Source organism: Carassius gibelio, chromosome B4, assembly GCF_023724105.1.
Source record: "Carassius gibelio isolate Cgi1373 ecotype wild population from Czech Republic chromosome B4, carGib1.2-hapl.c, whole genome shotgun sequence".
Taxonomy (NCBI): Eukaryota; Metazoa; Chordata; class Actinopteri; order Cypriniformes; family Cyprinidae; genus Carassius; species Carassius gibelio.
In genome coordinates, this window is record NC_068399.1 from 25,637,545 (window position 1) to 25,650,010 (window position 12,466).

General features: G+C 38.0%; 1 protein-coding gene across 1 annotated transcript; it reads left to right on the top strand.

Annotated features, from left to right (window-relative positions):
- Window positions 1–2,266: 2,266 nt before the first annotated feature.
- LOC127956869 (phosphatidylinositol 4,5-bisphosphate 3-kinase catalytic subunit gamma isoform) lies at window positions 2,267–9,566 on the top strand. The gene is made up of 11 exons (XM_052555119.1): window positions 2,267–2,480; window positions 3,350–5,343; window positions 5,718–5,783; window positions 5,860–6,085; window positions 6,170–6,273; window positions 6,658–6,804; window positions 6,887–6,977; window positions 7,089–7,219; window positions 7,541–7,652; window positions 8,483–8,640; window positions 8,720–9,566. Exons 2-11 carry the CDS (start codon window positions 3,358–3,360, stop codon window positions 8,999–9,001), a joined length of 3,303 nt encoding a protein of 1,100 aa, XP_052411079.1. The 5' UTR covers window positions 2,267–2,480; window positions 3,350–3,357; the 3' UTR covers window positions 9,002–9,566.
- Window positions 9,567–12,466: the final 2,900 nt, after the last annotated feature.

Consider the following 12,466-nt stretch of genomic DNA (forward strand, 5'->3'; position numbering starts at 1 on the left):
AATCAGAATGGGCGGGACCGAGTGGGGTAGACTGGCCAATCAGGGGGTACAGTGACTTAGACGTGGGCGAGGTGTGCCGCTTACGGGAAAGCGAATGGACGAAACAGAAATGTATTAAATTATACTGATCATTTGTTTTATCAGAAAGTTCTTAATTTTATGTTTTGCGTGACTATTTTTTTTTATAAAAAATATAATTCTATATTAAATAATTATAAATTGATTTTTTTTCTTATTTAACCCCTTAAGTTTTTATTGCATTATGTTTACTGGGGCAGTTCAGTTCATCATGATATTTTGAAAAGACGTTTATTGTTATTTAAGAATTTATTTTCGAGACACTGCTATTGTTGAGATGGTAAGGTAGTAGAATATTAAATGTATAATTTTAGGACAATAATCCTCTTTCAAGAGAATATAATGTTATGATTTAATAATTTGTACTTATTTAGTATGAAGTAAATATTACATTAATTAATAAAGATGGTCAAAGACAATAAAACATTCTCTGAACTGTTGCACACACCCTATGCAATTTAATTTTAAGTTTATTTTTAGTGATTTTAGGATAGCCTTGGTTTATCTATAAACCTTTAAGGTTTATAATGACCCTGGACCACTATACCAGTCATAAAGATAATTTTTTTAATAATAGCTTTCAATTGATGCATGGTTAGGATTGGAAAATATTTGGCTGATATACCACTATTTGAAAATCTGGAATCTGAGGGTGCAAATTTTTTTTACTGCAAAGCTCAAGGAGTGTTTAAATAGTTTCTTCAAAACTTTACTTTTTAGTAAAGAAAATGATTTATCAAGGTTTATCATAATGTACATAACTGTGTATGTCTTTAATGGGAAGGTCTGACCCAGGGCCGGCTTTGCTCACAGGCGACACAGACGGCCGGCTGGGGCGCCATCTGCTGGACGGGACGCAAAATTGCAGAATCTCTCGCCTTGGACACCAAATAACCTAGAGGTCTGACCAATCCCTGGCTGAGCTCACAATGACGTCTAGACAAATCCTCAGCCAATCACAGGGCTTCTGCTGTAGCCGCTCTCTGATTGGCTGTGCGAAAGGCACTGCAAATGACGTCTGTTCTTCAGATCATATGTTACTTATAATGGACTGAGGAAAAGCCTGAGGGGCCATTAAATATATTTTTTTTCTAAGCTAGTATAAAAAACACATTGACCTAATTAATAAGTTAGCAGTCTGCTGTTTTTGTTGGTTAAAGACATGAAGTAATACGTTTGGGAACTTCTGTCATGCTCTGCAAGGAAATGCAAATGGGTGTTTTGCAATGATCTGAAATCTTACAATGTCATGCTTGTATGGCTAAACAGTCGCTGAGCTGACATTTACAGCCGATTAGACGGTTTATAAATTTATATATATATATATATATATATATATATATATATATATATATATATATATATATAAAATAATAATAACTGTTATTTAAAGGTTATTTAATGCCTCTGACCGTCTAATCGGCTGTAAATGTCAGCTCAGCGACTGTATATATATATATATATATATATATATATATATATATATATATATATATATATATATATATATATATATATATATATAGTGCATAATAAACCGATTGCATAAACTTGCATAGAAGTATTTAAAAAATATTACATATAGCCAGACCTATCCCGACCCAGATGTAAAATATTGTGATGTAAAAACTTGAATAAACAAATCTACACTATTAATGTGTATCTCGAACTCTAACACTAGAGGACACTATTGCACAAGTAACATAGTGAAAGTTTGACACACTGGGTGAATAATATGGACTTTAAAACTTTAATTAGATCTTAAAAATTTGCTTGCATCAGTTTTTGTGTTGTTGACAAGTAAACAACTAAATAAAAACACAAATTTAAATATATATATATATATATATATCCTTTTGCAATTTGGCAAATAAGAATATATTATAAAATGAAAAACATTAAAATAATGTTGAGGCGTTTTTATTGCAAATCCAGTCCAAATAAAGTGTCAATGCATTATAAAAAAATAAATTACTAACGCAAGGTCAGTGCAAAGAACAGTGCCTTGATTATTGAACGCATGAACTGGAAAATACCTGATTTAAAATTCATAATAAACTTTGCATTTAAAATAAGTATCGTAATAAAATCTAAATTCCGTTTTTTCTATGCAAAACATATTTGCATATTTAAAAATACATATCCTACCATGTATTCTTCGGTGTAGAAAGTGACCCAATATGTGTCCAGCCAATGGGAGCAGCAGCTGAATCCGTCATGCGTGATCAGATGATGAGAGGAGGAGAAACGCGCTTCTGTGACTGCTCGCGTTTATTTTCGATTAATAACTGCTGGAATAAGAGTGTTTTTCTGTCATGTGGTCTGTACTGAGTTTCGTTACATCCATGCATAAGGATTCACCCGACCGCGTTCAGGGTCATTGGCTCTGCGTTTGCTGAACGGTGAGTTTTATTATTTTTTCCGCTTTCATACGGCAATCTTCCGGCAAAACCGTTACTTCTGATCTATCAGTATTATAATCAGTTTGTCTTATTAATTTATGCAACAGTGACGTTGCACCATAGATAAAGTACTTGTGTTTTAACTGTAAATATAACACTTTTCAGAGTGTTATTAATGTAAGAAACTTCCGCATTTGCGGGGTGTTTCTACAACATGGAAATATTCCTTTTATTAAGTTTCCGCTAGCAAACTGATCGGTGTAGGAAACAAACTGATTGCAGTGACATTATTTTTGCGTTATTTGGGAACTTTTCTGCTTTAAAAAAAAGAAAGAAAAAAAAGATTGTTACTGTTGTTTGAAGGGGTTAGCTCATATGTGCTTCCTGCTTTGCTTACTTCCTTTGCATAAAGTGAACGTTAACTCGTATTAGATGGTGTGTTAGATAATGTATCCCCGTAACAACTAGAATACATTTAGAAATGTCTCTTTAAAATATCTGGAAATGCCTCAATAAATAAAAAGTCATATTTGATGTGTGATTCCTCCAGAAATATATTTTATGTCCACCTGCTATTTTAAAAGCTAGTATTGATGGAAGTTTTTTTTATTTTTTGAGGGAAATTATTCAGATCTAATCATTTAATTGTTATATTTATACATTTTATTATTATTATTATTATGCATAAATAAATATTCATGCATTGTCAAATATTCAGGATGGGTGATGGGTTAATAGTTAGAATGTAAATCGTTAATTGTCAAAATATTGCGATGGTGATCTATGTTGGTTTTTAATATATGTGCATGAAAATAACCAGCCTTAGTACTAAATAGTAAAAAAAAAAAATGTTTCTTTTAAAAATTTAGCATTGGTTATGGAACACCAAGCCAGTGATGAAGAACCACCAGTAGTTCGTAGAGAGGAAAACAAGAGGAGAAGAAGAAAGATGAAAGCATTTACATCTAACTCAGCTGTATCGACGGATCAGATAGCCGTGGAGTTTGTACTTCCCACCACCAATAAAAACAGCAGGAATCCAGACACATTGCAAATAGACGTGACTGGTAATTGGACGGTAGAGCAGGTGAAGGTTCAGATTTGGCACAGAGCTGTAACCACTAAATTGTGTCCTGAATTTTACCAAAAATACTCTCCGGATCACTGCATGCTGCTCTACCAGAAGAAAGGCAACTGGTATGAGATCTACGACAAGCAGCAGGTATTCCAAACCCTTGACTGTATCAGATATTGGAAGGCATTGAGAAAAGAGGTCGGCAAGATTCACCTGGTTGTTAGAACGCAGCCTTCCGAGGATTCGCTTCAATATCAACGGTTTCTGAACCACCTAATCGGATATGATGTCACAGATGTCAGCAACGTCCATGACGACGAACTGGAGTTCACGCGAAGAAAGCTGCTGACCCCTCGGAAAATTGAGCTGTCTGATCGCGATCCCAAACTCTACTCGATGGATCCATGGATGACCACAAAGCCTCTCCCTGAATACCTGATGAGCAAAATAAGCAACAATCACATCCTGGTTGTGATACACAAGGACACAACAAGCCAGACTATTAAGGTGTCTATAGATGACACCCCTGTCCAGGTTCTTCAGAGCTTCTTTGCCAAGATAAGTAAAAAGCGAGCAATTTTAGGCATATCAGAAGATGTCAGTGAATCCGATTTTGTCTTGAGGGTTTGTGGGAGAGAGGAATACCTATATGGCAACTATGCCATCAAAGATTTCCACTGGATCAGACAGTGTCTTAAAAATGGTGAAGAGATCCATTTGGTTTTAGAGCATCCTCCAAACCCAGAACAAGATGTGGTCCAAAAAGAGGACTGGTCTCAGGTCGATGACTGCACTGGAGTCGCTGGTACTCATGAACAACTGACCATCACTGAGAAAGATCACGAGAAGGTGTTTACCATTTCCCTTTGGGACTGCAATCGTAAATTCAGGGTGAAGATCTTGGGGATTGACATACCAGTGCTGCCACGCAATTCCGAGTTGATTGTGTTTGTAGAAGCCAGTATTTTCCACGGACAACAGCTGCTGGCCCAAGAAAGGACAACCTCCAAACCCTTCACCGAGGAGGTGCTCTGGAACACCTGGTTGGAGTTCAACATAAAGATCAAGGATTTGCCCAAAGGTGCCCGACTTAGCCTGCAGGTATCGTGTGGAAAAGCGCAGACTCAAACGTCCAAGGAATACGAATGCAAAAACAAGAGCCGCTTGCTGTACTACGTCAACCTGCTACTGGTGGACCACCGCTCCCTGCTCAGACAAGGAGAGTTCATCTTGCACATGTGGAAGATGCCTGAGAAGAGTGAAGACAACAGCAGCGTTAACGCGGACAAACTCACATCCGCAACCAACCCGGACAAGGACAACTCCATGGCTGTTGCCATTCTCCTGGACAAGTACTGCTACCCTGTGGCTCTTCCCAAAAGCAAGGATTCTCCAGACTCGGAAAAGGAAGGGGAGCGTGGGCAAAGAGAGATGCCCAACCATCTGCGCAAACAGTTCGAACAGATAATTGCTACCGACCCTTTGCATCCGCTCAGCTCCGAAGATAAAGAATTGCTTTGGCACTTCCGGCAAGAGTGCATGAAGGATCCCAAAGCCTATCCGAAGTTTCTTTCCTCGGTCAAGTGGGGGAAACAAGAGGCTGTAATGATAACGCACCATCTTATTGAAAGGTGCACTGTTTGGGACCGAAGCTCGCTAGATGTGGGTTTGGCTTTACAGTTATTGGACTGCCACTTCTCTGATGAAAATGTGCGCACTTTGGCCGTCCGGAAGTTGGAGACTCTGGAAGATGACGATGTCCTGCGGTATCTCCTGCAGCTTGTTCAGGTGAGGCTTGGGTATTTACAACACACTGAGGTTGCTTTTGCATAACTGCTCAGACATAACAACTCAACATTAATAAATAAACTTCAGCTGGCTATTAAAATCAGCCATGCAAAGTAAACATTTACATGTAATGGGAGATTCCTGTGCAACTCAAAGGCTGATTATACACATGGCAACTTTTTAAGCAATGTTGCTGGGCAACTTTGGGCAACCAGGTGAGATGCAAGGCCCACATAACCGATCTAAAATATCCAGTTAGAAATTTGTTACCCATTCTCAGTGGAAAAGTGCTTAAGAAATATTGCTAAAATAGTTGCCCTGTGTTGGATCAGCCAAAAAATCTTAATCTTTGTTGCTGCTTATTTGTTTTGTAGGCTGTAAAATTCGAACCGTACCATGACAGTGCACTTGCCCGGTTTCTTCTCAAACGTGCGCTTAGAGTAAGTCAGAACCTCATCCTTCGTCTATAGTATTTTTAAAGAGTTTCTGGGTTTAACTCCTGTGACCCCTTCACAGAGCCAGCGGATTGGCCATTTCTTGTTCTGGTTCCTGCGTAGCGAAATCGCTCAATCCATGCACTATCAGCAGAGGTATGCCGTAATACTTGAAGCTTACCTCCGTGGCTGTGGTGAAGCCATGCTTCAGGACTTCAGGAAGCAGGTGGAGATAACAGAGGCCTTGCAAAAAGTTACTCGTGAGATTAAGCAAATGTCTGCGGAAAAGTATGACGTGTCAGCACAAGGTGATAACTGCAGGCAGTGTTTGTCCCTAGCAAATTTGCAATAGGCAAATGCAGTACATATCTAATGTTGTGGGAACAATGTAGTTGTTTTACAGCTGCGTCAGAAACTGGAAGTTCTGCAGACGTCAGGGTTGCCAGACAGCTTTAAAGTGCCTTATGACCCAGGCCTACGGGCAGGGGCCCTTGTGGTACGTAAAACCATACGGCACACAAAAAAAATGATTTTCTTACTTGCTCTTGTTTTCTAGTATAAATATAAAAAAAAGTCTTGAACTTAGATACATTTCATTGACAAGCAAATTGTTAACCTTTTTTTTTTTTTTTTTTGCTTAAAACAAGCAAAAATATGTGCCAATGGGGTAAGAAGAATAATCTTTGTTGGCAGATCTTTTTGCTTGTTTTAAGCAAAAACAAACTAAATTGTGATTCTTTTTTCAGAAAACACAACATAATATCTTAAGTCATTTTACTTGCAAAATAATTCTAAAAGAATCCTCTAGAAGACACTTTTTTTTAATCAATAGTCCAGGATAATACACCCATTAATTATTGCACCTTATTATGAATTGTAGATTGAACAATGCAAAGTGATGGCATCCAAGAAGAAACCCCTTTGGCTGCAGTTCAAACGAGCCGACCCCACCACCTTGTCAAGTGACACGATTGGGATCATCTTTAAAGACGGGGATGACCTTCGTCAGGACATGCTGATATTACAGGTAGACATCATTTAAATGCATGCTAGCAGTCCTGACCAACATTATCAGTGCTGTCTCTCAAATAGACCATTGTTTCTCTCAGATTCTACTGATAATGGAGTCTATCTGGGAACTGGAGTCTTTGGATCTTTCCTTGTTACCGTATGGATGTATTTCCACTGGAAATAAAATTGGTAATGGTGGTTGATGTGTTTCTTAATGTTATTAAGCAATGGAAAAAGTACATGCATTGCACACAGCATCAAGTCAAATAAAATGATGACTTCCTCATGTTCCTCTGGTAGGAATGATTGAAATAGTGAAGGATGCCACTACTATCGCTAACATTCAACAAAGTACTGTCGGGAACACCGGAGCTTTTAAAGATGAGATCCTCAGCCAGTGGCTTCGTGAAAAGTGTGTGAATGAGGACAAGGTATATTATTTCAATTTATACTGTTGTATGTGCAAAAGAGGAAGGAAATCTCTCACTTCCTGTCGCATTAGAGTCTTTGTTTGAGGGGGTTTGCCTTTGTGGAGACAAAACACAGCACCTACACACTTCCAGTGCGCTATTTTTAAACACTCATGTACCATCGTGGGCAGGTTTGGTAAAGTTCAGCTTCTGATAAGGGGGTTAGGGCTTGCGTCAGAGGTTTGGTTGTTAATATGTCTGTGTTTGCTTTATGCAAATGTGAAAAAGGTCTGACGTTGCTGATGTGTTTGTGCATTTTTCCATCCCACACCACCTCTTCAGCACCAGCAGGCTGTTGAACGCTTTGTGTTCTCCTGTGGAGGGTATTGCGTGGCAACTTATGTCCTGGGCATCGGTGATCGTCACAATGACAACATAATGATTACAGAGTCGGGTAATTATTGTCATTACTGGAATCTCTCTGCTATGAAATGGCTGTTAGAGGAATATTCCAGGTTCTGTTCAAGTTAAGCTCAGTCAACAGCATCTGGGCATAATTTACATTTTTTTAGCAAAAAAATAATTATATATATATACAGTACGCACACACAGTTGTACTTACAAATTGAAGTGAATCAGTTTTGTTATTGTTAAATAAAACCATTATCCGAAATAAACAAATCTGAAATAAAATTATAATATAACAATAAAACAATATTTATATTATATGAAAGACTTAAGCTTAATATACTGAACCCTAAATAATAAAATAATATTAATTACTAATGTTATTTTTTATTATTATTTAAGGTTCAGTATTTCAAGCTTAAGTCTTCCATATTCCGTAAATAAATAAATAAATATATCTGCAAGACATGTTAATATGGTTTTGGTGTAGAAAAAAATAATTTACTAACGTAAAATTGTATAAATAAACAATCTTTTTCTTATAATCAGTTCTACACCTTTTAATACTATAAACCCTAAAATCCCCAAACGACTGTAAAAATGCAGATTTTAAAAAAGCTTTACTGCTCAAATAATGTACACGTTTTAACAGACAAATTGTTTAAGTGCTTTCATGTCATTTTTAAACTCACAATTTTACAACCTGCAAAAATGTGCTCCCTTTGCTTGCATTGTACAACCTTGATATGCGCTTTATAAAATTGTATGGTTTTTTATGCAAATGCTGAGTTTGAGCTCTACTTATATTAAAACCTGATTGTTTCATTAGTTAACCACCTCAAGGAACAATAACAAAATGCATGTGTTTTCAATTAGGCAACCTATTCCACATTGATTTCGGTCACATACTTGGAAACTACAAGAGTTTCATGGGGATCAGCAAGGAGCGAGTTCCTTTTGTGCTGACTCCTGATTTTCTCTATGTGATGAGCACGACAGGCAAAAAAAACAGCCCTCATTTCCTCCAGTTTCAGGTACGTTCCTACAATTTGAGCTGTTGACAACAGACTACTCTGCTGTGACTAAACGTAATCTCCCTCTCCCTCATCACAGAATGTTTGCCTGAAGGCCTACCTGGCTCTGAGACACCACACCAACCTGCTGATCATCCTGTTCTCCATGATGCTGATGACCGGCATGCCTCAGTTAACCAGCAAAGAGGACATCGAGTACATACGGGAAGCTCTAACGGTCGGACGCTCCGAGGAAGAGGCCAAACAACACTTCTTGGACCAAATCGAGATCTGTCGGGACAAGGGTTGGACTGTGCAGTTCAACTGGTTCCTACACTTGGTGCTAGGCATTAAACAGGGAGTGGAGAAACGTTCAGCTTGAAGACAAACATTACATTTCCTCAGTGAAGTACATTAGTGTTTGCATTTTAAAAAAGTGCCGCTTTTTCAAGTGTTCGGTTGCTGTATTTTTATAATTTAACCAAAAAGCTTTTTATGGACCTAAATTATATTATACATCATGCATTGTGTTGTTTTTAATACTTGCAGTCTTGTTATCTTGCACTGTAATAAAATTCAAATGTACATGTTTTAAGAAATGGGTAAATTTAATGCCAATAATAAAGCTACAAATAGCAAGTCAGGAGAAGTTTTCCGGTATTCAGTTGCTTTTGCTTAGATTATCCGCATACGTTTCGAGATGGAGTAATTTTGTTTCTGTCTCTAATATGACTTGGACCTATTAGCATGGATGCTGCATCATGCAAATGTTTTTATTTACAGATGTAATGGGTGAAATGCCCTATCCACATTTATTTGTCACCCTTTATTATTTTATTCTGTAAAGCGATGTAAAAATGGTGACCACCAGGTTGTACAAGGAAACCCCCTTTTCTAGATTTGTCAAAGAAATATTATCAAAAATAAAAAGGAAACAACGGAAACGATATTGGTTACAATAATTATTAATTGTAAGCTTTAGTTTTATTCAATCAGGTAGAGAAATTATTGTATATACAGATTACCAATGTCAACATTAAAAGATGAAAAAAAAAAATATATATATATATATATATATATATATATATATATATGTGTGTGTGTGTGTGTGTATTTAATAAATTTATATTAAATTGCTTTGTAAATAAACTGTCAATGTGTCTGTTTCAGTTATTCATCTCAATTTGCAGTTCTTTTTATTTTTATGCATGGATTTAATGTTTTCTTTCTGCTGTGGAACACAAGAGAAGGTATTTTATTTTATTATTTATTTATTTTATGTCCATTGACATAAAAATAAATGGGGTCCAAAGCTTTTTCTATCCCATTGACTATCACTATCAAAAACTATTATATTGTGTTCCAAAGAAATAAAGTCATAAAGGTTTGCAACTACAGACAAGTAAAAATGGCATCATGGTCATTTCTGGGATGAAATATACCTTACTTTGTCATGTTTCAGAGATTTTGCCGATTACTTGGTTACTTCTACATCACTGAACATGTACAGTAAGTGAGAAAAACAGTTAGCAGAGTTGAGGTAAGCCTTTGTTCAATGTAGTAATTCCAGTTTTACTCCTTCTTTAAGACATTAGCTTAAAACCATTCATTGCTAATGGGAATTTCCTTTCCACCTCAACGTATAAATCAACCAGAACTGCCAGTCTATTTAGTAAACAAAGCAGACTTTGTCATCTATCACTAATTTCACTTTTTCCCACACCCAACGGCCAATTGGGAAGAGTGGTGGGGTGTGTCTACTTATTTCCAAAGAATGGAAATTTGATAGTCTACCATCTCTTACCAGCAACAGTTCATTTGAATCACACACATTACTGTTACCCACCCTGTTACAATCCATTGTTCATTAAGTTATTTATAGTCCCCCAGATCAAATGAGTAACTTCTTAGAGGAGCTTGATGTGTTACTCTCAAACTTCCCTAAGGTCAGTACTCTTCTGGTACTACTCGGTGACCTCAACATCCACCCAAATAAACAACAGGCTGCTGACCTCAACACTCTGCTTGCCTCATTTGACCTCAAGCGTGTCTACTACAGCTACTCACAAATCAGGTAACCAATTGGACCTTATCTAGTACACACGCTACTGCTCAATGGACAACACTCAGACCACTTCGTCATCACTTCTAATCTCACACTGTCCGCTTGATCCTATCCCTACTCAAATCCTTCAGGCAATTTATTCTTCAGTTATACTCACGCTTACTCACATTATCAACACCACTCTTCATTCTGGTTCATTTCCCACAGCATTCAAGCAGGCTTGGGTGACCCAACTGCTTAAGAAACCCTCTCTAAATCCAACACTTTTAGAAAACTACAGACTTTTATCCCTTTTTTGATTCAATGCTAAGACACTTGAGTGAGTTATGTTGAACTAACTCTCTATGTTTCTTGCACAGACAAACCTCATGGACAGCAACCAATCTGGCTTCTAAAGCGGCCGCTAAACTGAGACTGCACTGTTCTCGGTTACTGAAGCCCTGAGACTGGTAAGAGTAGCTTCCAAATCCTAATTACTCAATTTGATGGATCTGTCTGCTGCTTTTGACACAGTTAACCACCAGATCCTCCTGTCCACCCTCATGTAGAAGGGCATTTCAGGAACCGCACTCAAGTGGTTCAAGTCTTAACTCTCTGGTAGGTCCTTCAAGGTGTCTTGAGCCCTTTTCACACTGAAATTCCATATAATACACAGGTAATGTGTCCCGGCAATTGTTCACGGAACGTTAGATTTTAGTTCATTCACAGTGCCAGTGATTTCCCAGAATATGTGTGTGTGTTCACATACAACCCGTAAAGGTCCAAAAGATCTCAGCTTTTGTGCGGATAGAAAGGAGCTAACTGATCTCTGCTTCGTTACAGTTTGCATATATTTTTGCATCGCGAACGTTAATCTACCTTCCAAACACCCGGTAATGAGTCACACGATAATGTGCGTCATCACTACGACACATCCTTTATGGCATTGGTTCTGGCTTTTGTTCACACAGAGCTCATTCCGGCAATGAACCCGGCAATGTTACTAGGATCGATCCCGGAATCAATCCCGGGATGTGTTTGCATTCACACAGAAGGCGATCTGGCAATGTTCAGGCAATTTTCTGTGACCAACGGTCAGTGTGAAAGGGACTCTAGAAGGGTGAGGTTTCTAAGTCACAACTTCTTGCTACTGGGTTCCTCAAGGCTCAGTGCTTGGACCACTTCTTTTCTCCATCTACATATCTTCTTTAGGATCTGTTATTCAGAAGCATGGCTTTTCTTATCACTGCTATGGTGATGACACTCAACTCTTCTTCTTATTCCAACCAGATGATCCAACAGTAGTTGTTTGCATTGCATAGGTTTTCCCTAACACAACATTAGGAAGATTAAACACTTCCTAGCAGAGCAGACTGCACAACTCCTTTTCCAAGCTCTTGTTCTCTCCAGACTGGATTACTGTAATGCTCTCTTGGCAAGGCCTTTCTGCATGTACTATCAAGCCTCTGCAACTGATCCAGAATGCAGCAGCCAGAGTGGTCTTCAACGACCACATCACACCTCTCTTCATCAGCTTGCAGTGACTGCCAATAGCCGCTCACATCAAATTCAAGGTACTGATGATGCTTGTCAACAAGACAACCACTGCACATCACCAATATACCTAAACTCGCTAGTTCAGACATATGTGCTCTCCAGAAGCTTGTTTTCTGCAAGTGAATAATGCTTCGTGGTGCCATCCCAAAGAGGCACAAGGTTTTCTGAGTGGCTGCTAGGGTGTTTGCTTTGGTATTTAAATTGGTTTATAGGATTTGGTTGCTTGGCTGTTGAAATCGGTCTCCA